Raw genomic sequence first — 24,171 nt, forward strand, 5'->3', positions numbered from 1 at the left:
GGAAACAGGCAGATGGTCAGATGCTGGGATGTGCACAGTGGCCACTCACTGCGGTCTCCGTCCCCGGTTTCTTTTCTGCATCTAGGCCCCCCCCTTGGAGCAACTTTGTTCCCCTCTTTTGGCTCAATAAAATTGTGCTGCGTCTACGTCTGTGTCTCTGCATCACGCTCTCTACTCTGCACACGCACACCACGTGCCAACAGGATGTCAGCTGCTCTGCAGACTTCAACAAGCATTTACGGCACCTGTGGACCCTTCACCTTTTCCCCAGCAGGAGTAACCTGGAACAGTGTGCAGGTGGCTCCCTCAGGAGAGTACTGTCAATCCCAAGTGAAACAGGTATCCACCATTCCCACAGTGTCCCTGGCCTTCATGTCCAGCTTCACTCCCTCTCTGACCTGACGTGCCCTCTCGGATGCAGTGCACGTCCTGCATGAGATGGCCATGCCACTGCTGCCTCTGAGTGAGGAGCCAGAGTTGCAGGATTGAGTCCAGAGAGCGGTGTTCAGTGTCTCAGCATCTGCATGCAGATAGGTGATGAGTGCTATCCCGCAGCAGTTAATGCTGTGGTCGATACTCTTTAATATCTTCGTCAAAGACATTGACAGTACGGTTGAGTGCCCCCTCAGCAAGTATTCTGATGCCACCAAGCTGTGTGGTGCGGTCAACACACCAGAGCGACAGGATGCCATCCAGAGAGACCTTGAACGTCTTGAGCAGTGGGCCCATGTGATCCTCGTGAGGTTCAACAAATCCAAATGCAACGCCTTACACCTGGGTCGAGGCAACCCCCACTACCGATAGCAGCTGGTGGATGAAAGGATTGAGAGCAGCCCTGACAAAAATAGAACACCTGTGGGTGCTGGTGGAGGGGAAGCTGGACGTGAGCCAGCAATGTGCCCTCACAGACCACAAAGCGTATCCCGACCTGCATCAAAAGCAGCATGACCAGCAGGCTGAGGGAGGTGATCCTGCCCCTCTACTCTGTGCTGCTGACGCCTCAAGTGGAGTACTGCATCCAGCTGTGGAGTCCTCAGTACTGGAGAGACATAGACCTGGTGGAGCACATCCAGAGAAGGGACGCAGAAAAAATGATCCCTAGAAGATTTTAAGATACTGAGTAAAATCATCCAAATTCATCTGAAGACCACGTTTGACATTAAATCCATTTTCTTCTGGGAACAATAAAAGGATAAACAGCACCACATTGCCGTGGATTTGAGTAAGAAGGTAACAACTATTACCCCACCCGGTAGGAAGAAAGGAAAACGAGCTATCTTTGGCCCTTGCACCTTCCAGCCCATAGGCAGCTTGAGAGCCCTCTAGACTGAGTGACTCAAAAGAGGACATACATCGAGTGGAATCCTGAGCAACAAAAAGCGTTGAACTTCATTTACAGGATGTGAAGTTGCTTGTGGGCTTGCCTGAGCAGCACCAGCTCTGGGAAATGGATGTTCTAGCAGAGCAGGGGAGAATGTCTTCACCTGCAACTTCACTCAGAAACCCCTGGTGAAAAGAGAACAGCATGGACACACAGAGAACAAGAACAGGATGCCCAGAGCGGTGGTCGAGTCGACTTTTCTGGGCATATTCAGAACTCTCGTGGACTCTTGCCTCTGCAACCTACTGCAGGCAATCTGCTTTAGCAAGAGGCTCGGACTGAACCATCTGCAGAGACCACTTGCAACCCCTCCATCTCTGCTTCTGGAAATGATATCATAGCATTGTTTTGTCTCTTGCAGAGCAGTCCAGGCACAGCATCAAGGCTCTCTCCAATTTCTCTCCAATCAAATCCTCTATGCTGGGGAAGGGGAGCTGTGGGGCTGAGGCATCACCTGGGCAGCTGACCTGAAGAGACTCAAGGGATATTCCAGACCACTAAGTATTACACTCAGCAGTAAAAGCTGGGGAAAGGGATGGAGAACGAGAGAGTCTTCTCCTGAAAACATCTGTCCTCCCAAATCCTATGACTATGGACTCTCTGCACTCCAAGGCACGGCTGAATATAACCCGCTGATGAGAAAAAGAACATACGTTCCTTCCATGCAGCCTCTGGTTTTCTCCCCGTTTCACGTTCCTTGGATTATCTTCATCATGTCACAACGCGCGAACCCTTCCTTTCCATGAAGTTCTCCCCTGACATGCCTTGCCAATTGTTAGGAAAAACTGTCAGAAGCGCTTCCCAGAATGACCACAGGAAAATAACACAGGGGCAATAATTAGGATGCAGTTAAATTTAATAAGGAAAAAGAAACGTCATATATTGAGGAAGCACAAGGAACAGATAACAGTCAACAACACATATAGCCGGTGGATGCACTGCCATCTGTCCATGTGCCCTTGCCACTGAGGGAGAAGGGCCAGCAGTCCCTTTCTGGGACTGACAGTCCAGCGAGCAGATGCTGAGCAGCAATGTCACAGGAAGAAAAACATCGATGGAAAAGGGGAAAGGCAGACATGGATCACATTTTCAGTGCGATCAAGCTGGCTCCAATGCTCTTTCTCGAGTCACACAGGGACTTTGTGGACCCTGGGGATCTTTCTCGTGGGCCACCAGCAGCAGCTTTAGCAGGGGAAGCACCTCCTGCTGCCGTAGCGGCTGCCGAAGCCGGAGAAGCCAAAGCCTCCAGAGTTGATGGGCACACCCTCAGAGCTGAGGATGCTGCCAACGGCAGCGGAGGTGGAGGATCCGACGGCGGTGTTCTGCGGGAAGGAGCTGAGGATGGGTCCGGGCAGGGCCACCACCACGGGAGAGGGCTGGATGGCGACGTGGGAGTCCTGGCACTGCCTGACACAGGGCTCATTGCAGCTGTTGGCCAGCGGGGTGGGGCCGCAGGGCTGGCACGGCAGGCGCGGCAGGCACTGGTCGTAGCAGGACATGTTTTGTGACTGCAGGGGAAACTGCTGAGGCAAAAGGCATGCAAAGGAAGAGGAGGGAGAGAAGCACAGTGTTGGTTGGGGAAATTGAGCCTGTTTGCACCCATCTTCTTCTTGTTCCCTGCCTCCCCCTCTGCCTTGCCGAGAGCAGCCAGGCACAGGCAGCCCCCAGCCTAGCCTGTTGCTCCGGAAACACCTCTGCCAAGACACCTCACTCGCTGCCCCCTTCCGTCTCCCAGTTCTTGCTGCCACGCTGAGACTCAGAGTAGGATAAAGCCTCCTGCATCTGCGGGTAGATCATGGAGGAAGAAGGCCTGATGCTGGGGTTTCAGACTTACCTCGTTCCCAGGGAGATGTGGGCCAGGGAAGTGGATGAGAGAGTGAGGAGATGCACCCACTTTTATACTGCTTGTGTGCTGCCTCAGGCCAGCACTCAGTCACTCTTAGCAAGCAGCAATTTTACAAAAGACTCACCTCAAATGCAAATGAGCCTTCCTAGTGGCACAGCTGATGGTTTACATTCCCCTGACTCTGCCATTTCATTTCCTCATTTCTGTCGGGTCTATTTTGCCATGGTTACTTCTTTCATGTGCTGGTGGGAGAGATCCAAGGAATGCTTGGAAACTCGCTTAGTTAGATGAGAACCAAATCCTGACAGCTCTACAATCTGCAGCCAAGCACCTAAGGCTTCTCTTCCTTACCAATGTGCCACGTGCTTCTCCCTGCTCCCTTCTTCTCACGCAAATCGGACAGCTACTGGCCGTTGTGCTGCAGGCTCCAGATGTCCAGCCACCACGGTAGCTGATGGAGCGACAGTCCAGCAGGCATTAGCAAATAGGGAGATTCCTTTTACGATTTGACGGTCGTTCCCGTCTACAAATGACAGGGGAGCTGTAAGGAGAGCAGCACTGCTCGACAGCATCCACACTGAGAAGGATGGGCTTGTGTTGAACGCCAATGTGAAAGGCAGCCTTGGCTTCAGTGTCCATGAAACTGTAGCGTTCAGTGTTCTAAAGGCAGGGAAGAAGACACCTATCTCTGGACTTCTGCAGATGAGACCTCGAAATTTCCAGGAATTTACGTGGTAGAATATTGTGAGACATGACCCTGGAGTGAAGAGCAAACCAAGGAAATTCATGAGTACTCAAGGATGGTCTCCTGGAAGCTCAGGAGTGAGGTATCCCAACAAGGAGGCTGTCAGGTAAAGTTGTCAGGAGGCCTGAAACGGAGAAAAGAAAGCTGTTAGCTAAACTCAAAAACAAAAATATGAAGCCCCTAGAGGATGGAAGCTCGGGTGAGTAATCTGAGAGGAATAAAGCCATAGTGTCCATGCAGGCACGGTTGAAAGAAGGAAAGCTCAAAGGCTGATAGAATTCAGTCTCGCAAAGGACATCAAGGGCAACGCTGAGGCCTTCAGCGAGGATCTCAGCGGGAAAAGGAAAATTAGGAAGTGTGTGAGTGTTCTCCTCAAGTAAACGGGAGACTTGGTTAATGAGGACACTGAAAATGCTGAGGTACTGTCTGTCTTCTTTGTTAATTTCTTGCCCTCCATGAGTGGTCATCAGGAATCCCACGGCTCAGAGGGCAGTCGGAAAAAATGGAGCTAGCAAGATACACTTTTCGGTCAAGAAAACCTGGAACAGACTGCATTATGATTTTTAGCACACTGTTCTTATCCATCCCACGATGAGCTGAGCCTATGAAGACTGAGGGAGCTGTTCAGTCTTAGTAAACAAAGGTTGGTGACTGGGAAAAGTGACCCAAAGACTGGGGGAAAATGCATGTCACTCTCATTTAAGAAGACCAGGAAGGAGGAACAATGGGACAACTGCTCTGTATGGCTCAGTCCTACCGTGCTGATGGAACAGCACCTCCTGAAAACCATTTCCCAGCTCATGAAGGGTGAATGTATTCATTGCAGCAGCCAGCGTGGATTCATTATGGAGATGTCAAGGTCTGATCACAGGATCACAGAATCACTGAACTGTGTGGGCTGGAATAGACCTCCAGAGATCATCTAGTCCAAACCCCCCCGACAAAGCAGGCCCCCTAGACCAGGTTGCACAGGTAGGCGTCCAGGCGGGTCTTGAACAGTTCCAGAGAAGGAGACTCCATCGCCTCTCTGGACAGCCTGCTCCAGTTCTCCATCACTGCACTGGGAAGAAGTTCCCATGCACATTTGTGCGGGGCTTCCTGTGCACCAGTTTGTGGACATTTCCCCTTGTGCTATCGCCACACACTGTTGAGAAGAGTATGGCCTCATCCCTTGGCCTCGTCCCGTGGACTTTTGCTGATCAAGCTGTTAAGGGCCTACAAGGAAAGAGAAAGCTTTGTGCACTCGAAGAGAACATTCTTGCTGGAGCTCAGAAAGGCTTTTCACACTCTCCTCAATAAGAAGGCCATAGTGAAACTGTTGAAGACTGTTCTAAACGAGACCTGCTCCGCCTGGTGATCAAAACGCTCTGTTGGAGAGGCATGTGACCTTCCCTCAAATAAGCAAGGCCCGGTGGGACCTCGACTTCTTACATAGCTGAAGGTGTTTGTGGAATGGATGTGAGCAAGGAGGCCGTAGTTACAAAAGATCTCCCCGATGCCATGAAGCAGGCGAGCCATCCTCGCTGTATGAACAAAGCACTTCCCTGCCCTGCAGACACGGATGGAGCTGGGACGCTGTCCAAGGGTGCAAAGCGAACGTCTTCAGAAGCCAAGCTCCCTCAACAGTTTCTACAGACACGTGTCAATTCTGAATCAATGTTTGGATTGGCCACGAGCCAACCTTTCGGTGCAATGTCTCCCCAGCAGGCGTGTAGTCAGAAGGCTAGAGCACAACACAATCAAGTATGCTCCTCACATACGGAAACTCCGTCCCTGAGAGGAAAGGCCACAATGCGCTGTCCAGAAACTCTGCAGAGCAGTCTGCTCAAGAGGACAGATGTGATTTCATGGGGCTTTTTGCATAATAAGCGGATTGCACTGGAGGGCAATGTTCTCGTTATGTGCAATCGATAATGGCACAAGTTGGCTGATGACAAAGACACTGTCACGAGAGTGGAATCATCAGTCAAGGAAACACTCGAGTGTGTTCCTAGAACAATAAGCTGTGTGCAACGGCCTTTGCAGGGAATGGGCAGAGCTGGAGAAGGGCAGGAACAGTCCTCATACAAAGAAGGCTCCGGATGCATTGAAGGAGGGTACACTGGAAGGAGAATATGCCTTCCTTGCTCATAAAGTGGTTACAGATAAGGTCGTGACATTTCCCCAGGCACACCTGCTGTGCCTGTAGCGCAGAAAGCCTCCAGCAATTGGGATGCGTCGTTTACCTGTAGTGATGTGTTTCTGCAGGGGAAACTCACTGCGCGCGTCATGCTGGAACTTGAAAGGTTTCTCCACGGTCAATACATGAAGGTCAGAAACAAGGAAATGAAATGGCACTGGTGACGGAAAACAAAAGCCCAACCTGTGCCATTAGCAAGGACAATTTGCATTTGGGGTGAGTCTCTTGGAAAATTACTGCCTGCGTAGAGTGACTGCAGGCCTGGGGCAAACCAGCATGGGTATAAAAGCGCGCCCAACTTTTCACTCAGTCATCCACTCCTCTTACCTCCATCTCCCTGGTAACAAGGTGAGTCCAAAGTCCTTTCTCAACCTCTTTTTCTTCTGGGATTTGTCTGCCTTCATATGATGTTGTATTCTGGGAAAGCAGCTATCCCCATTTGATGGAAAGGGAGTAGCACGTGTGTCATGGAGAGATGCTCACTATGACAGAGGTGTCTCCTCAGCTGCGGGCTAGGCATTGACGTGCCTGTGCCTGGCTACTCTTGATTGTTTCTTTTCAGTTGTGAGGAAGCAGTATAAGACCATGGCTTTCCTCACACAGCCTCCATATCCCAAGACAGCACTGTGCCCTGGCTCTCTCAGGCTTCTATGCCAGGCCGCTCTTCACTCACATCTGTTTCCTCTCAACCCCATCTTCCAACAGGTGCCCCTCCACACACAAGACATGTCCTGTTACGACCAGTGCCTGCCGCGCCTGCCGTGCCAGCCCTGCGGCCCCACCCCGCTGGCCAACAGCTGCAATGAGCCCTGTGTCAGGCAGTGCCAGGACTCCCACGTCGCCATCCAGCCCTCTCCCGTGGTGGTGACCTTGCCCGGACCCATCCTCAGCTCCTTCCCGCAGAACACCGCCGTCGGATCCTCCACCTCCGCTGCCGTTGGCAGCATCCTCAGCTCTGAGGGTGTGCCCATCAACTCTGGAGGCTTTGGCTTCTCCGGCTTCGGCAGCCGCTACGGCAGCAGGAGGTGCTTCCCCTGCTAAAGCTGCTGCTGGTGGCCCACGAGAATTATCTCCTAGGACCCAGAGGTCTGGGGATAACATGGACCACTATCTATTGCAGAAGAACAGGGCCAGCATTCATTCTCCTAGAGCACTGTCCATATTTGCCTTTCCCCTCCTCAACTCTCTCCTCTTCCTCCAGACGCAATGCTTGTCTCCTCTACCACTCTCGTCTGTCAACCCCTGTAATCCAGCCAGGGGAAGACACGACAGTTCTGCTCCCTGGGCGGAAACAGGCAGATGGTCAGATGCTGGGATGTGCACAGTGGCCACTCATTGCGGTCTCCGTCCCCGGTTTCTTTTCTGCATCTAGGCCCCCCCCCCTTGGAGCAACTTTGTTCCCCTCTTTTGGCTCAATAAAATTGTGCTGCGTCTACGTCTGTGTCTCTGCATCACGCTCTCTACTCTGCACACGCACACCACGTGCCAGCAGGATGTCAGCTGCTCTGCAGACTTCAACAAGCATTTATGGCACCTGTGGACCCTTCACCTTTTCCCCAGCAGGAGTAACCTGGAACAGTGTGCAGGTGGCTCCCTCAGGAGAGTACTGTCAATCCCAAGTGAAACAGGTATCCACCATTCCCACAGTGTCCCTGGCCTTCATGTCCAGCTTCACTCCCTCTCTGACCTGACGTGCCCTCTCGGATGCAGTGCACGTCCTGCATGAGATGGCCATGCCACTGCTGCCTCTGAGTGAGGAGCCAGAGTTGCAGGATTGAGTCCAGAGAGCGGTGTTCAGTGTCTCAGCATCTGCATGGAGATAGGTGATGAGTGCTATCCCGCAGCAGTTAATGCTGTGGTCGATACTCTTTAATATCTTCGTCAAAGACATTGACAGTACGGTTGAGTGCCCCCTCAGCAAGTATTCTGATGCCACCAAGCTGTGTGGTGCGGTCAACACACCAGAGCGACAGGATGCCATCCAGAGAGACCTTGAACGTCTTGAGCAGTGGGCCCATGTGATCCTCGTGAGGTTCAACAAATCCAAATGCAACGCCTTACACCTGGGTCGAGGCAACCCCCACTACCGATAGCAGCTGGTGGATGAAAGGATTGAGAGCAGCCCTGACAAAAATAGAACACCTGTGGGTGCTGGTGGAGGGGAAGCTGGACGTGAGCCAGCAATGTGCCCTCACAGACCACAAAGCCAAGCGTATCCCGACCTGCATCAAAAGCAGCATGACCAGCAGGCTGAGGGAGGTGATCCTGCCCCTCTACTCTGTGCTGCTGACGCCTCAAGTGGAGTACTGCATCCAGCTGTGGAGTCCTCAGTACTGGAGAGACATAGACCTGGTGGAGCACATCCAGAGAAGGGACGCAGAAAAAATGATCCCTAGAAGATTTTAAGATACTGAGTAAAATCATCCAAATTCATCTGAAGACCACGTTTGACATTAAATCCATTTTCTTCTGGGAACAATAAAAGGATAAACAACACCACATTCCCGTGGATTTGAGTAGGAAGGTAACAACTATTACCCCACCCGGTAGGAAGAAAGGAAAACGAGCTATCTTTGGCCCTGCACCTTCCAGCCCATAGGCAGCTTGAGAGCCCTCTAGACTGAGTGACTCAAAGGAGGACATACATCGAGTGGAATCCTGAGCAACAAAAAGCGTTGAACTTCATTTACAGGATGTGAAGTTGCTTGTGGGCTTGCCTGAGCAGCACCAGCTCTGGGAAATGGATGTTCTAGCAGAGCAGGGGAGAATGTCTTCACCTGCAACTTCACTCAGAAACCCCCGGTGAAAAGAGAACAGCATGGACACACAGAGAACAAGAACAGGATGCCCAGAGCGGTGGTCGAGTCGACTTTTCTGGGCAAATTCAGAACTCTCGTGGACTCTTGCCTCTGCAACCTACTGCAGGCAATCTGCTTTAGCAAGAGGCTCGGACTGAACCATCTGCAGAGACCACTTACAACCCCTCCATCTCTGCTTCTGGAAATGATATCATAGCATTGTTTTGTCTCTTGCAGAGCAGTCCAGGCACAGCGTCAAGGCTCTCTCCAATTTCTCTCCAATCAAATCCTCTATGCTGGGGAAGGGGAGCTGTGGGGCTGAGGCATCACCTGGGCAGCTGACCTGAAGAGACTCAAGGGATATTCCAGACCACTAAGTATTACACTCAGCAGTAAAAGCTGGGGAAAGGGATGGAGAACGAGAGAGTCTTCTCCTGAAAACATCTGTCCTCCCAAATCCTATGACTATGGACTCTCTGCACTCCAAGGCACGGCTGAATATAACCCGCTGATGAGAAAAAGAACATACGTTCCTTCCATGCAGCCTCTGGTTTTCTCCCCGTTTCACGTTCCTTGGATTATCTTCATCATGTCACAACGCGCGAACCCTTCCTTTCCATGAAGTTCTCCCCTGACATGCCTTGCCAATTGTTAGGAAAAACTGTCAGAAGCGCTTCCCAGAATGACCACAGGAAAATAACACAGGGGCAATAATTAGGATGCAGTTAAATTTAATAAGGAAAAAGAAACGTCATATATTGAGGAAGCACAAGGAACAGATAACAGTCAACAACACATATAGCCGGTGGATGCACTGCCATCTGTCCATGTGCCCTTGCCACTGAGGGAGAAGGGCCAGCAGTCCCTTTCTGGGACTGACAGTCCAGCGAGCAGATGCTGAGCAGCAATGTCACAGGAAGAAAAACATCGATGGAAAAGGGGAAAGGCAGACATGGATCACATTTTCAGTGCGATCAAGCTGGCTCCAATGCTCTTTCTCGAGTCACACAGGGACTTTGTGGACCCTGGGGATCTTTCTCGTGAGCCACCAGCAGCAGCTTTAGCAGGGGAAGCACCTCCTGCTGCTGTAGCGGCTGCCGAAGCCGGAGAAGCCAAAGCCTCCAGAGTTGATGGGCACACCCTCAGAGCTGAGGATGCTGCCAACGGCAGCGGAGGTGGAGGATCCGACGGCGGTGTTCTGCGGGAAGGAGCTGAGGATGGGTCCGGGCAGGGTCACCACCACGGGAGAGGGCTGGATGGCGACGTGGGAGTCCTGGCACTGCCTGACACAGGGCTCATTGCAGCTGTTGGCCAGCGGGGTGGGGCCGCAGGGCTGGCACGGCAGGCGCGGCAGGCACTGGTCGTAGCAGGACATGTTTTGTGACTGCAGGGGAAACTGCTGAGGCAAAAGGCATGCAAAGGAAGAGGAGGGAGAGAAGCACAGTGTTGGTTGGGGAAATTGAGCCTGTTTGCACCCATCTTCTTCTTGTTCCCTGCCTCCCCCTCTGCCTTGCCGAGAGCAGCCAGGCACAGGCAGCCCCCAGCCTAGCCTGTTGCTCCAGAAACACCTCTGCCAAGACACCTCACTCGCTGCCCCCTTCCGTCTCCCAGTTCTTGCTGCCACGCTGAGACTCAGAGTAGGATAAAGCCTCCTGCATCTGCGGGTAGATCATGGAGGAAGAAGGCCTGATGCTGGGGTTTCAGACTTACCTCGTTCCCAGGGAGATGTGGGCCAGGGAAGTGGATGAGAGAGTGAGGAGATGCACCCACTTTTATACTGCTTGTGTGCTGCCTCAGGCCAGCACTCAGTCACTCTTAGCAAGCAGCAATTTTACAAAAGACTCACCTCAAATGCAAATGAGCCTTCCTAGTGGCACAGCTGATGGTTTACATTCCCCTGACTCTGCCATTTCATTTCCTCATTTCTGTCGGGTCTATTTTGCCATGGTTACTTCTTTCATGTGCTGGTGGGAGAGATCCAAGGAATGCTTGGAAACTCGCTTAGTTAGATGAGAACCAAATCCTGACAGCTCTACAATCTGCAGCCAAGCACCTAAGGCTTCTCTTCCTTACCAATGTGCCACGTGCTTCTCCCTGCTCCCTTCTTCTCACGCAAATCGGACAGCTACTGGCCGTTGTGCTGCAGGCTCCAGATGTCCAGCCACCACGGTAGCTGATGGAGCGACAGTCCAGCAGGCATTAGCAAATAGGGAGATTCCTTTTACGATTTGACGGTCGTTCCCGTCTACAAATGACAGGGGAGCTGTAAGGAGAGCAGCACTGCTCGACAGCATCCACACTGAGAAGGATGGGCTTGTGTTGAACGCCAATGTGAAAGGCAGCCTTGGCTTCAGTGTCCATGAAACTGTAGCGTTCAGTGTTCTAACGGCAGGGAAGAAGACACATATCTCTGGACTTCTGCAGATGAGACCTCGAAATTTCCAGGAATTTACGTGGTAGAATATTGTGAGACATGACCCTGGAGTGAAGAGCAAACCAAGGAAATTCATGAGTACTCAAGGATGGTCTCCTGGAAGCTCAGGAGTGAGGTATCCCAACAAGGAGGCTGTCAGGTAAAGTTGTCAGGAGGCCTGAAACGGAGAAAAGAAAGCTGTTAGCTAAACTCAAAAACAAAAATATGAAGCCCCTAGAGGATGGAAGCTCGGGTGAGTAACCTGAGAGGAATAAAGCCATAGTGTCCATGCAGGCACGGTTGAAAGAAGGAAAGCTCAAAGGCTGATAGAATTCAGTCTCGCAAAGGACATCAAGGGCAACGCTGAGGCCTTCAGCGAGGATCTCAGCGGGAAAAGGAAAATTAGGAAGTGTGTGAGTGTTCTCCTCAAGTAAACGGGAGACTTGGTTAATGAGGACACTGAAAATGCTGAGGTACTGTCTGTCTTCTTTGTTAATTTCTTGCCCTCCATGAGTGGTCATCAGGAATCCCACGGCTCAGAGGGCAGTCGGAAAAAATGGAGCTAGCAAGATACACTTTTCGGTCAAGAAAACCTGGAACAGACTGCATTATGATTTTTAGCACACTGTTCTTATCCATCCCACGATGAGCTGAGCCTATGAAGACTGAGGGAGCTGTTCAGTCTTAGTAAACAAAGGTTGGTGACTGGGAAAAGTGACCCAAAGACTGGGGGGAAAATGCATGTCACTCCCATTTAAGAAGACCAGGAAGGAGGAACAATGGGACAACTGCTCTGTATGGCTCAGTCCTACCGTGCTGATGGAACAGCACCTCCTGAAAACCATTTCCCAGCTCATGAAGGGTGAATGTATTCATTGCAGCAGCCAGCGTGGATTCATTATGGAGATGTCAAGGTCTGATCACAGGATCACAGAATCACTGAACTGTGTGGGCTGGAATAGACCTCCAGAGATCATCTAGTCCAAACCCCCCCGACAAAGCAGGCCCCCTAGACCAGGTTGCACAGGTAGGCGTCCAGGCGGGTCTTGAACAGTTCCAGAGAAGGAGACTCCATCGCCTCTCTGGACAGCCTGCTCCAGTTCTCCATCACTGCACTGGGAAGAAGTTCCCATGCACATTTGTGCGGGGCTTCCTGTGCACCAGTTTGTGGACATTTCCCCTTGTGCTATCGCCACACACTGTTGAGAAGAGTATGGCCTCATCCCTTGGCCTCGTCCCGTGGACTTTTGCTGATCAAGCTGTTAAGGGCCTACAAGGAAAGAGAAAGCTTTGTGCACTCGAAGAGAACATTCTTGCTGGAGCTCAGAAAGGCTTTTCACACTCTCCTCAATAAGAAGGCCATAGTGAAACTGTTGAAGACTGTTCTAAACGAGACCTGCTCCGCCTGGTGATCAAAATGCTCCGTTGGAGAGGCATGTGACCTTCCCTCAAATAAGCAAGGCCCGGTGGGACCTCGACTTCTTACATAGCTGAAGGTGTTTGTGGAATGGATGTGAGCAAGGAGGCCGTAGTTACAAAAGATCTCCCCGATGCCATGAAGCAGGCGAGCCATCCTCGCTGTATGAACAAAGCACTTCCCTGCCCTGCAGACACGGATGGAGCTGGGACGCTGTCCAAGGGTGCAAAGCGAACGTCTTCAGAAGCCAAGCTCCCTCAACAGTTTCTACAGACACGTGTCAATTCTGAATCAATGTTTGGATTGGCCACGAGCCAACCTTTCGGTGCAATGCCTCCCCAGCAGGCGTGTAGTCAGAAGGCTAGAGCACAACACAATCAAGTATGCTCCTCACATACGGAAACTCCGTCCCTGAGAGGAAAGGCCACAATGCGCTGTCCAGAAACTCTGCAGAGCAGTCTGCTCAAGAGGACAGATGTGATTTCATGGGGCTTTTTGCATAATAAGCGGATTGCACTGGAGGGCAATGTTCTCGTTATGTGCAATCGATAATGGCACAAGTTGGCTGATGACAAAGACACTGTCACGAGAGTGGAATCATCAGTCAAGGAAACACTCGAGTGTGTTCCTAGAACAATAAGCTGTGTGCAACGGCCTTTGCAGGGAATGGGCAGAGCTGGAGAAGGGCAGGAACAGTCCTCATACAAAGAAGGCTCCGGATGCATTGAAGGAGGGTACACTGGAAGGAGAATATGCCTTCCTTGCTCATAAAGTGGCTACAGATAAGGTCGTGACATTTCCCCAGGCACACCTGCTGTGCCTGTAGCGCAGAAAGCCTCCAGCAATTGGGATGCGTCGTTTACCTGTAGTGATGTGTTTCTGCAGGGGAAACTCACTGCGCGCGTCATGCTGGAACTTGAAAGGTTTCTCCACGGTCAATACATGAAGGTCAGAAACAAGGAAATGAAATGGCACTGGTGACGGAAAACAAAAGCCCAACCTGTGCCATTAGCAAGGACAATTTGCATTTGGGGTGAGTCTCTTGGAAAATTACTGCCTGCGTAGAGTGACTGCAGGCCTGGGGCAAACCAGCATGGGTATAAAAGCGCGCCCAACTTTTCACTCAGTCATCCACTCCTCTTACCTCCATCTCCCTGGTAACAAGGTGAGTCCAAAGTCCTTTCTCAACCTCTTTTTCTTCTGGGATTTGTCTGCCTTCATATGATGTTGTATTCTGGGAAAGCAGCTATTCCCATTTGATGTAAAGGGAGTAGCACGTGTGTCATGGAGAGATGCTCACTATGACAGAGGTGTCTCCTCAGCTGCGGGCTAGGCATTGACGTGCCTGTGCCTGGCTACTCTTGATTGTTTCTTTTCAGTTGTGAGGAAGCAGTATAAGACCATGGCTTTCCTCACACAGCCTCCATATCCCAAGACAGCACTGTGCCCTGGCTCTCTCAGGCTTCTATGCCAGGCCGCTCTTCACTCACATCTGTTTCCTCTCAACCCCATCTTCCAACAGGTGCCCCTCCACACACAAGACATGTCCTGTTACGACCAGTGCCTGCCGCGCCTGCCGTGCCAGCCCTGCGGCCCCACCCCGCTGGCCAACAGCTGCAATGAGCCCTGTGTCAGGCAGTGCCAGGACTCCCACGTCGCCATCCAGCCCTCTCCCGTGGTGGTGACCCTGCCCGGACCCATCCTCAGCTCCTTCCCGCAGAACACCGCCGTCGGATCCTCCACCTCCGCTGCCGTTGGCAGCATCCTCAGCTCTGAGGGTGTGCCCATCAACTCTGGAGGCTTTGGCTTCTCCGGCTTCGGCAGCCGCTACGGCAGCAGGAGGTGCTTCCCCTGCTAAAGCTGCTGCTGGTGGCCCACGAGAATTATCTCCTAGGACCCAGAAGTCTGGGGATAACATGGACCACTATCTATTGCAGAAGAACAGGGCCAGCATTCATTCTCCTAGAGCACTGTCCATATTTGCCTTTCCCCTCCTCAACTCTCTCCTCTTCCTCCAGACGCAATGCTTGTCTCCTCTACCACTCTCGTCTGTCAACCCCTGTAATCCAGCCAGGGGAAGACACGACAGTTCTGCTCCCTGGGCGGAAACAGGCAGATGGTCAGATGCTGGGATGTGCACAGTGGCCACTCACTGTGGTCTCCGTCCCCGGTTTCTTTTCTGCATCTAGGCCCCCCCCCCTTGGAGCAACTTTGTTCCCCTCTTTTGGCTCAATAAAATTGTGCTGCGTCTACGTCTGTGTCTCTGCATCACGCTCTCTACTCTGCACACACACACCACGTGCCAGCAGGATGTCAGCTGCTCTGCAGACTTCAACAAGCATTTATGGCACCTGTGGACCCTTCACCTTTTCCCCAGCAGGAGTAACCTGGAACAGTGTGCAGGTGGCTCCCTCAGGAGAGTACTGTCAATCCCAAGTGAAACAGGTATCCACCATTCCCACAGTGTCCCTGGCCTTCATGTCCAGCTTCACTCCCTCTCTGACCTGACGTGCCCTCTCGGATGCAGTGCACGTCCTGCATGAGATGGCCATGCCACTGCTGCCTCTGAGTGAGGAGCCAGAGTTGCAGGATTGAGTCCAGAGAGCGGTGTTCAGTGTCTCAGCATCTGCATGGAGATAGGTGATGAGTGCTATCCCGCAGCAGTTAATGCTGTGGTCGATACTCTTTAATATCTTCGTCAAAGACATTGACAGTACGGTTGAGTGCCCCCTCAGCAAGTATTCTGATGCCACCAAGCTGTGTGGTGCGGTCAACACACCAGAGCGACAGGATGCCATCCAGAGAGACCTTGAACGTCTTGAGCAGTGGGCCCATGTGATCCTCGTGAGGTTCAACAAATCCAAATGCAACGCCTTACACCTGGGTCGAGGCAACCCCCACTACCGATAGCAGCTGGTGGATGAAAGGATTGAGAGCAGCCCTGACAAAAATAGAACACCTGTGGGTGCTGGTGGAGGGGAAGCTGGACGTGAGCCAGCAATGTGCCCTCACAGACCACAAAGCCAAGCGTATCCCGACCTGCATCAAAAGCAGCATGACCAGCAGGCTGAGGGAGGTGATCCTGCCCCTCTACTCTGTGCTGCTGACGCCTCAAGTGGAGTACTGCATCCAGCTGTGGAGTCCTCAGTACTGGAGAGACATAGACCTGGTGGAGCACATCCAGAGAAGGGACGCAGAAAAAATGATCCCTAGAAGATTTTAAGATACTGAGTAAAATCATCCAAATTCATCTGAAGACCACGTTTGACATTAAATCCATTTTCTTCTGGGAACAATAAAAGGATAAACAACACCACATTCCCGTGGATTTGAGTAGGAAGGTAACAACTATTACCCCACCCGGTAGGAAGAAAGGAAAACGAGCTATCTTTGGCCCTGCACCTTCCAGCCCATAGGCAGCTTGAGAGCCCTCTAGACTGAGTGACTCAAAAGAGGACATACATCGAGTGGAATCCTGAGCAACAAAAAGCGTTGAACTTCATTTACAGGATGTGAAGTTGCTTGTGGGCTTGCCTGAGCAGCACCAGCTCTGGGAAATGGATGTTCTAGCAGAGCAGGGGAGAATGTCTTCACCTGCAACTTCACTCAGAAACCCCCGGTGAAAAGAGAACAGCATGGACACACAGAGAACAAGAACAGGATGCCCAGAGCGGTGGTCGAGTCGACTTTTCTGGGCATATTCAGAACTCTCGTGGACTCTTGCCTCTGCAACCTACTGCAGGCAATCTGCTTTAGCAAGAGGCTCGGACTGAACCATCTGCAGAGACCACTTGCAACCCCTCCATCTCTGCTTCTGGAAATGATATCATAGCATTGTTTTGTCTCTTGCAGAGCAGTCCAGGCACAGCATCAAGGCTCTCTCCAATTTCTCTCCAATCAAATCCTCTATGCTGGGGAAGGGGAGCTGTGGGGCTGAGGCATCACCTGGGCAGCTGACCTGAAGAGACTCAAGGGATATTCCAGACCACTAAGTATTACACTCAGCAGTAAAAGCTGGGGAAAGGGATGGAGAACGAGAGAGTCTTCTCCTGAAAACATCTGTCCTCCCAAATCCTATGACTATGGACTCTCTGCACTCCAAGGCACGGCTGAATATAACCCACTGATGAGAAAAAGAACATACGTTCCTTCCATGCAGCCTCTGGTTTTCTCCCCGTTTCACGTTCCTTGGATTATCTTCATCATGTCACAACGCGCGAACCCTTCCTTTCCATGAAGTTCTCCCCTGACATGCCTTGCCAATTGTTAGGAAAAACTGTCAGAAGCGCTTCCCAGAATGACCACAGGAAAATAACACAGGGGCAATAATTAGGATGCAGTTAAATTTAATAAGGAAAAAGAAACGTCATATATTGAGGAAGCACAAGGAACAGATAACAGTCAACAACACATATAGCTGGTGGATGCACTGCCATCTGTCCATGTGCCCTTGCCACTGAGGGAGAAGGGCCAGCAGTCCCTTTCTGGGACTGACAGTCCAGCGAGCAGATGCTGAGCAGCAATGTCACAGGAAGAAAAACATCGATGGAAAAGGGGAAAGGCAGACATGGATCACATTTTCAGTGCGATCAAGCTGGCTCCAATGCTCTTTCTCGAGTCACACAGGGACTTTGTGGACCCTGGGGATCTTTCTCGTGGGCCACCAGCAGCAGCTTTAGCAGGGGAAGCACCTCCTGCTGCCGTAGCGGCTGCCGAAGCCGGAGAAGCCAAAGCCTCCAGAGTTGATGGGCACACCCTCAGAGCTGAGGATGCTGCCAATGGCAGCGGAGGTGGAGGATCCGACGGCGGTGTTCTGCGGGAAGGAGCTGAGGATGGGTCCGGGCAGGGTCACCACCACGGGAGAGGGCTGGATGGCGACGTGGGAGTCCTGGCACTGCCTGACACAGGGCTCATTGCAGCTGTTGGCCAGCGGGGTGGGGCCGCAGGGCTGGCACGGCAGGCGCGGCAGGCACTGGTCGTAGCAGGACATGTTTTGTGACTGCAGGGGAAACTGCTGAGGCAAAAGGCATGCAGAGGAAGAGGAGACAGAGAAGCACAGTGTTGGTTGGGGAAACTGAGCCTGTTTGCACCCATCTTCTTCTTGTTCCCTGCCTCCCCCTCTGCCTTGCCGAGAGCAGCCAGGCACAGGCAGCCCCCAGCCTAGCCTGTTGCTCCGGAAACACCTCTGCCAAGACACCTCACTCGCTGCCCCCTTCCGTCTCCCAGTTCTTGCTGCCACGCTGAGACTCAGAGTAGGATAAAGCCTCCTGCATCTGCGGGTAGATCATGGAGGAAGAAGGCCTGATGCTGGGGTTTCAGACTTACCTCGTTCCCAGGGAGATGTGGGCCAGGGAAGTGGATGAGAGAGTGAGGAGATGCACCCACTTTTATACTGCTTGTGGCTTGTGTGCTGCCTCAGGCCAGCACTCAGTCACTCTTAGCAAGCAGCAATTTTACAAAAGACTCACCTCAAATGCAAATGAGCCTTCCTAGTGGCACAGCTGATGGTTTACATTCCCCTGACTCTGCCATTTCATTTCCTCATTTCTGTCGGGTCTATTTTGCCATGGTTACTTCTTTCATGTGCTGGTGGGAGAGATCCAAGGAATGCTTGGAAACTTGCTTAGTTAGATGAGAACCAAATCCTGACAGCTCTACAATCTGCAGCCAAGCACCTAAGGCTTCTCTTCCTTACCAATGTGCCACGTGCTTCTCCCTGCTCCCTTCTTCTCACGCAAATCAGACAGCTACTGGCCGTTGTGCTGCAGGCTCCAGATGTCCAGCCAACACGGTAGCTGATGGAGCGACAGTCCAGCAGGCATTAGCAAATAGGGAGATTCCTTTTACGATTTGACGGTCGTTCCCGTCTACAAATGACAGGGGAGCTGTAAGGAGAGCAGCACTGCTCGACAGCATCCACACTGAGAAGGATGGGCTTGTGTTGAACGCCAATGTGAAAGGCAGCCTTGGCTTCAGTGTCCATGAAACTGTAGCGTTCAGTGTTCTAACGGCAGGGAAGAAGACACCTATCTCTGGACTTCTGCAGATGAGACCTCGAAATTTCCAGGAATTTACGTGGTAGAATATTGTGAGACATGACCCTGGAGTGAAGAGCAAACCAAGGAAATTCATGAGTACTCAAGGATGGTCTCCTGGAAGCTCAGGAGTGAGGTATCCCAACAAGGAGGCTGTCAGGTAAAGTTGTCAGGAGGCCTGAAACGGAGAAAAGAAAGCTGTTAGCTAAACTCAAAAACAAAAATATGAAGCCCCTAGAGGATGGAAGCTCGGGTGAGTAACCTGAGAGGAATAAAGCCATAGTGTCCATGCAGGCACGGTTGAAAGAAGGAAAGCTCAAAGGCTGATAGAATTCAGTCTCGCAAAGGACATCAAGGGCAACGCTGAGGCCTTCAGCGAGGATCTCAGCGGGAAAAGGAAAATTAGGAAGTGTGTGAGTGTTCTCCTCAAGTAAACGGGAGACTTGGTTAATGAGGACACTGAAAATGCTGAGGTACTGTCTGTCTTCTTTGTTAATTTCTTGCCCTCCATGAGTGGTCATCAGGAATCCCACGGCTCAGAGGGCAGTCGGAAAAAATGGAGCTAGCAAGATACACTTTTCGGTCAAGAAAACCTGGAACAGACTGCATTATGATTTTTAGCACACTGTTCTTATCCATCCCACGATGAGCTGAGCCTATGAAGACTGAGGGAGCTGTTCAGTCTTAGTAAACAAAGGTTGGTGACTGGGAAAAGTGACCCAAAGACTGGGGGGAAAATGCATGTCACTCCCATTTAAGAAGACCAGGAAGGAGGAACAATGGGACAACTGCTCTGTATGGCTCAGTCCTACCGTGCTGATGGAACAGCACCTCCTGAAAACCATTTCCCAGCTCATGAAGGGTGAATGTATTCATTGCAGCAGCCAGCGTGGATTCATTATGGAGATGTCAAGGTCTGATCACAGGATCACAGAATCATTGAACTGTGTGGGCTGGAATAGACCTCCAGAGATCATCTAGTCCAACCGCCCCCGACAAAGCAGGCCCCCTAGAGCAGTTTGCACAGGTAGGCGTCCAGGCGGGTCTTGAACAGTTCCTGAGAAGGAGACTCCATCGCCTCTCTGGACAGCCTGCTCCAGTTCTCCATCACTGCACTGGGAAGAAGTTCCCATGCACATTTGTGCGGGGCTTCCTGTGCACCAGTTTGTGGACATTTCCCCTTGTGCTATCGCCACACACTGTTGAGAAGAGTATGGCCTCATCCCTTGGCCTCGTCCCGTGGACTTTTGCTGATCAAGCTGTTAAGGGCCTACAAGGAAAGAGAAAGCTTTGTGCACTCGAAGAGAACATTCTTGCTGGAGCTCAGAAAGGCTTTTCACACTCTCCTCAATAAGAAGGCCATAGTGAAACTGTTGAAGACTGTTCTAAACGAGACCTGCTCCGCCTGGTGATCAAAACGCTCCGTTGGAGAGGCATGTGACCTTCCCTCAAATAAGCAAGGCCTGGTGGGACCTCGACTTCTTACATAGCTGAAGGTGTTTGTGGAATGGATGTGAGCAAGGAGGCCGTAGTTACAAAAGATCTCCCCGATGCCATGAAGCAGGCGAGCCATCCTCGCTGTATGAACAAAGCACTTCCCTGCCCTGCAGACACGGATGGAGCTGGGACGCTGTCCAAGGGTGCAAAGCGAACGTCTTCAGAAGCCAAGCTCCCTCAACAGTTTCTACAGACACGTGTCAATTCTGAATCAATGTTTGGATTGGCCACGAGCCAACCTTTCGGTGCAATGTCTCCCCAGCAGGCGTGTAGTCAGAAGGCTAGAGCACAACGCAATCAAGTATGCTCCTCACATACGGAAACTCCATCCCTGAGAGGAAAGGCCACAATGCGCTGCTGTCCAGAAACTCTGCAGAGCAGTCTGCTCAAGAGGACAGATGTGATTTCATGGGGCTTTTTGCATAATAAGCGGATTGCACTGGAGGGCAATGTTCTCGTTATGTGCAATCGATAATGGCACAAGTTGGCTGATGACAAAGACACTGTCACGAGAGTGGAATCATCAGTCAAGGAAACACTCGAGTGTGTTCCTAGAACAATAAGCTGTGTGCAACGGCCTTTGCAGGGAACGGGCAGAGCTGGAGAAGGGCAGGAACAGTCCTCATACAAAGAAGGCTCCGGATGCATTGAAGGAGGGTACACTGGAAGGAGAATATGCCTTCCTTGCTCATAAAGTGGTTACAGATAAGGTCGTGACATTTCCCCAGGCACACCTGCTGTGCCTGTAGCGCAGAAAGCCTCCAGCAATTGGGATGCGTCGTTTACCTGTAGTGATGTGTTTCTGCAGGGGAAACTCACTACGCGCGTCATGCTGGAACTTGAAAGGTTTCTCCACGGTCAATACATGAAGGTCAGAAACAAGGAAATGAAATGGCACTGGTGACGGAAAACAAAAGCCCAACCTGTGCCATTAGCAAGGACAATTTGCATTTGGGGTGAGTCTCTTGGAAAATTACTGCCTGCGTAGAGTGACTGCAGGCCTGGGGCAAACCAGCATGGGTATAAAAGCGCGCCCAACTTTTCACTCAGTCATCCACTCCTCTTACCTCCATCTCCCTGGTAACAAGGTGAGTCCAAAGTCCTTTCTCAACCTCTTTTTCTTCTGGGATTTGTCTGCCTTCATATGATGTTGTATTCTGGGAAAGCAGCTATCCCCATTTGATGGAAAGGGAGTAGCACGTGTGTCATGGAGAGATGCTCACTATGACAGAGGTGTCTCCTCAGCTGCGGGCTAGGCATTGACGTGCCTGTGCCTGGCTACTCTTGATTGTTTCTTTTCAGTTGTGAGGAAGCAGTATAAGACCATGGCTTTCCTCACACAGCCTCCATATCCCAAGACAGCACTGTGCCCTGGCTCTCTCAGGCTTCTATGCCAGGCCGCTCTTCACTCACATCTGTTTCCTCTCAACCCCATCTTCCAACAGGTGCCCCTCCACACACAAGACATGTCCTGTTACGACCAGTGCCTGCCGCGCCTGCCGTGCCAGCCCTGCGGCCCCACCCCGCTGGCCAACAGCTGCAATGAGCCCTGTGTCAGGCAGTGCCAGGACTCCCACGTCGCCATCCAGCCCTCTCCCGTGGTGGTGACCCTGCCCGGACCCATCCTCAGCTCCTTCCCGCAGAACACCGCCGTCGGATCCTCCACCTCCGCTGCCGTTGGCAGCATCCTCAGCTCTGAGGGTGTGCCCATCAACTCTGGAGGCTTTGGCTTCTCCGGCTTCGGCAGCCGCTACGGCAGCAGGAGGTGCTTCCCCTGCTAAAGCTGCTGCTGGTGGCCCACGAGAAAAATCCCCAGGGTCCACAAAGTCCCTGTGTGACTCGAGAAAGAGCATTGGAGCCAGCTTGATCGCACTGAAAATGTGATCCATGTCTGCCTTTCCCCTTTTCCATCGATGTTTTTCTTCCTGTGACATTGCTGCTCAGCATCTGCTCGCTGGACTGTCAGTCCCAGAAAGGGACTGCTGGCCCTTCTCCCTCAGTGGCAAGGGCACATGGACAGATGGCAGTGCATCCACCGGCTATTTGTGTTGTTGACTGTTATCTGTTCCTTGTGCTTCCTCAATATATGACGTTTCTTTTTCCTTATTAAATTTAACTGCATCCTAATTATTGCCCCTGTGTTATTTTCCTGTGGTCATTCTGGGAAGCGCTTCTGACAGTTTTTCCTAACAATTGGCAAGGCATGTCAGGGGAGAACTTCATGGAAAGGAAGGGTTCGCGCGTTGTGACATGATGAAGATAATCCAAGGAACGTGAAACGGGGAGAAAACCAGAGGCTGCATGGAAGGAACGTATGTTCTTTTTCTCATCAGCGGGTTATATTCAGCCGTGCCTTGGAGTGCAGAGAGTCCATAGTCATAGGACTTGGGAGGACAGATGTTTTCAGGAGAAGACTCTCTTGTTCTCCTTCCTTTTCCCCAGCTTTTACTGCTGAGTGTAATACTTAGTGGTCTGGAATATCCCTTGAGTCTCTTCAGGTCAGCTGCCCAGGTGATGCCTCAGCCCCACAGCTCCCCTTCCCCAGCATAGTGGATTTGATTGGAGAGAAATTGGAGAGAGCCTTGACGCTGTGCTTGGACTGCTCTGCAAGAGACAAAACAATGCTATGATATCATTTCCAGAAGCAGAGATGGAGGGGTTGTAAGTGGTCTCTGCAGATGGTCCAGTCCAAGTCTCTTGCTAAAGACTGTTCTAAACGACACCTGCTCAGACTGGTGATCAAAATGCTCAGCTGGAGAGGCATGCGACCTTCCTTCAAATAAGCAAGGCCTTGTGAATCCTGGCTTTAATACTTTTAGAAGGATGTGTGGTTTGTCAAGCATGATCCATTTCATCTACTTTCTCCGCTCATTATTTTTGATATGTAGACTTGGAATCATTATGTCTTTATATAATCTTTCATCATTAGCTACTGTTGTGGTTTGCACATGTGTTGTTTGTTTTTTTTAATTTTAAACTGAAATCATACCCAAACTAGTACTTCTTGCTAACATACTTAGAGCAGATTGGAGATTCAGCAATTTTTTTCCTACTAGTTCATGTGAACATTTGCTGTGGAAATTGTGGAATATTCTTCAAGTTTCCCTAAGCGTAACAAAAATGCTATGAATATATAATAAATATTTGTTAACCTATATTAAATATGGTCACAAGTCTGTCTTTTTCCAGTCACCAGGGTCTTCACCTGACCATCATGACTTTTCAAATATCATTGAGATTGGTTTTGCTACTACTGGCCTATTTCCTCATGCCAGTGGGATACAGCTCATTAGGATCCATAGACATGTGAATCTTCAGTTTCCTCAGGTGGTTGCAAACTGGCTCTTTGCTTACAGAAGGAGGGACATTGCTGCCCCAGTTCCTATCCTCCAAACCATCCACCCAATAATGTTTGTAGAGCAGCCATTGGTGAAGACTGAGGCAAAAAAAAAGTTGTTTAGTACCTCAGCTATCTGTCTGTTGTTACCAGCCTGCTTGTATTGCTCACTAGCAGCGGTACACCCTTCCGGACTTACCTTTTCCAGGTAATGTACCCATAAAAGGCTTTCTTATTCCTTCTCTCTTGCCAAGTTCAGGTCCAGCTGGGCCTTGGCCTTTCTCAATGACCTTCTTCATGAATGGCCTTCTTCATGAATGGCCTTCTTCATGAATGGCCTTCCTCATGAATGATCTTCTTCATGAATGACCTTGATGAGGGAATTGAGTCCACCCTCAGTAAGATTGCTGATTATATGAAACTGGGAGGGATAGCTGACACGCTGGAAGGCTGTGCTTTCATCCAGTGAGACCTGGACAGGCTGGAGAGTTGGGCAGAGAGTAACCGGATGAGGTTTAACAAG

General features: G+C 51.2%; 6 protein-coding genes across 6 annotated transcripts; 3 read left to right on the plus strand and 3 right to left on the minus strand.

The window, feature by feature from the left end:
• Positions 1 to 2,219: 2,219 nt before the first annotated feature.
• Positions 2,220 to 2,987, minus strand: LOC136055826 (feather keratin 1-like). The gene has a single exon (XM_065747702.1). It carries the CDS (start codon positions 2,878 to 2,880, stop codon positions 2,566 to 2,568), a length of 315 nt encoding a protein of 104 aa, XP_065603774.1. The 5' UTR covers positions 2,881 to 2,987; the 3' UTR covers positions 2,220 to 2,565.
• Positions 2,988 to 3,176: 189 nt separating this feature from the next.
• On the plus strand, positions 3,177 to 7,204 carry LOC136055819 (feather keratin 1-like). The gene is made up of 3 exons (XM_065747694.1): positions 3,177 to 3,257; positions 6,347 to 6,499; positions 6,857 to 7,204. The coding sequence occupies exons 1-3, from the start codon at positions 3,177 to 3,179 to the stop codon at positions 7,190 to 7,192; spliced, it is 570 nt and encodes a 189-aa protein (XP_065603766.1). The 3' UTR covers positions 7,193 to 7,204.
• Positions 7,205 to 9,663: 2,459 nt separating this feature from the next.
• On the minus strand, positions 9,664 to 10,431 carry LOC136055745 (feather keratin 1-like). The gene has a single exon (XM_065747616.1). The coding sequence runs from the start codon at positions 10,322 to 10,324 to the stop codon at positions 10,010 to 10,012; it is 315 nt and encodes a 104-aa protein (XP_065603688.1). The 5' UTR covers positions 10,325 to 10,431; the 3' UTR covers positions 9,664 to 10,009.
• A 189-nt stretch (positions 10,432 to 10,620) lies between these two features.
• Positions 10,621 to 14,897, plus strand: LOC136055820 (feather keratin 1-like). The gene is made up of 3 exons (XM_065747695.1): positions 10,621 to 10,701; positions 13,792 to 13,944; positions 14,302 to 14,897. Exons 1-3 carry the CDS (start codon positions 10,621 to 10,623, stop codon positions 14,635 to 14,637), a joined length of 570 nt encoding a protein of 189 aa, XP_065603767.1. The 3' UTR covers positions 14,638 to 14,897.
• A 2,211-nt stretch (positions 14,898 to 17,108) lies between these two features.
• Positions 17,109 to 17,769, minus strand: LOC136055779 (feather keratin 1-like). Its single transcript, XM_065747661.1, has one exon. It carries the CDS (start codon positions 17,767 to 17,769, stop codon positions 17,455 to 17,457), a length of 315 nt encoding a protein of 104 aa, XP_065603733.1. The 3' UTR covers positions 17,109 to 17,454.
• Positions 17,770 to 18,065: 296 nt separating this feature from the next.
• Positions 18,066 to 22,438, plus strand: LOC136055821 (feather keratin 1-like). Its single transcript, XM_065747697.1, has 3 exons — positions 18,066 to 18,146; positions 21,247 to 21,399; positions 21,757 to 22,438. Exons 1-3 carry the CDS (start codon positions 18,066 to 18,068, stop codon positions 22,090 to 22,092), a joined length of 570 nt encoding a protein of 189 aa, XP_065603769.1. The 3' UTR covers positions 22,093 to 22,438.
• The last annotated feature ends 1,733 nt before the right edge of the window (positions 22,439 to 24,171 follow it).

The sequence above is a fragment of the Cyrtonyx montezumae genome, unplaced genomic scaffold, assembly GCF_038088225.1.
Source record: "Cyrtonyx montezumae isolate F1298 unplaced genomic scaffold, pur_monq_1.0 scaffold_48, whole genome shotgun sequence".
Classification (NCBI taxonomy): Eukaryota; Metazoa; Chordata; class Aves; order Galliformes; family Odontophoridae; genus Cyrtonyx; species Cyrtonyx montezumae.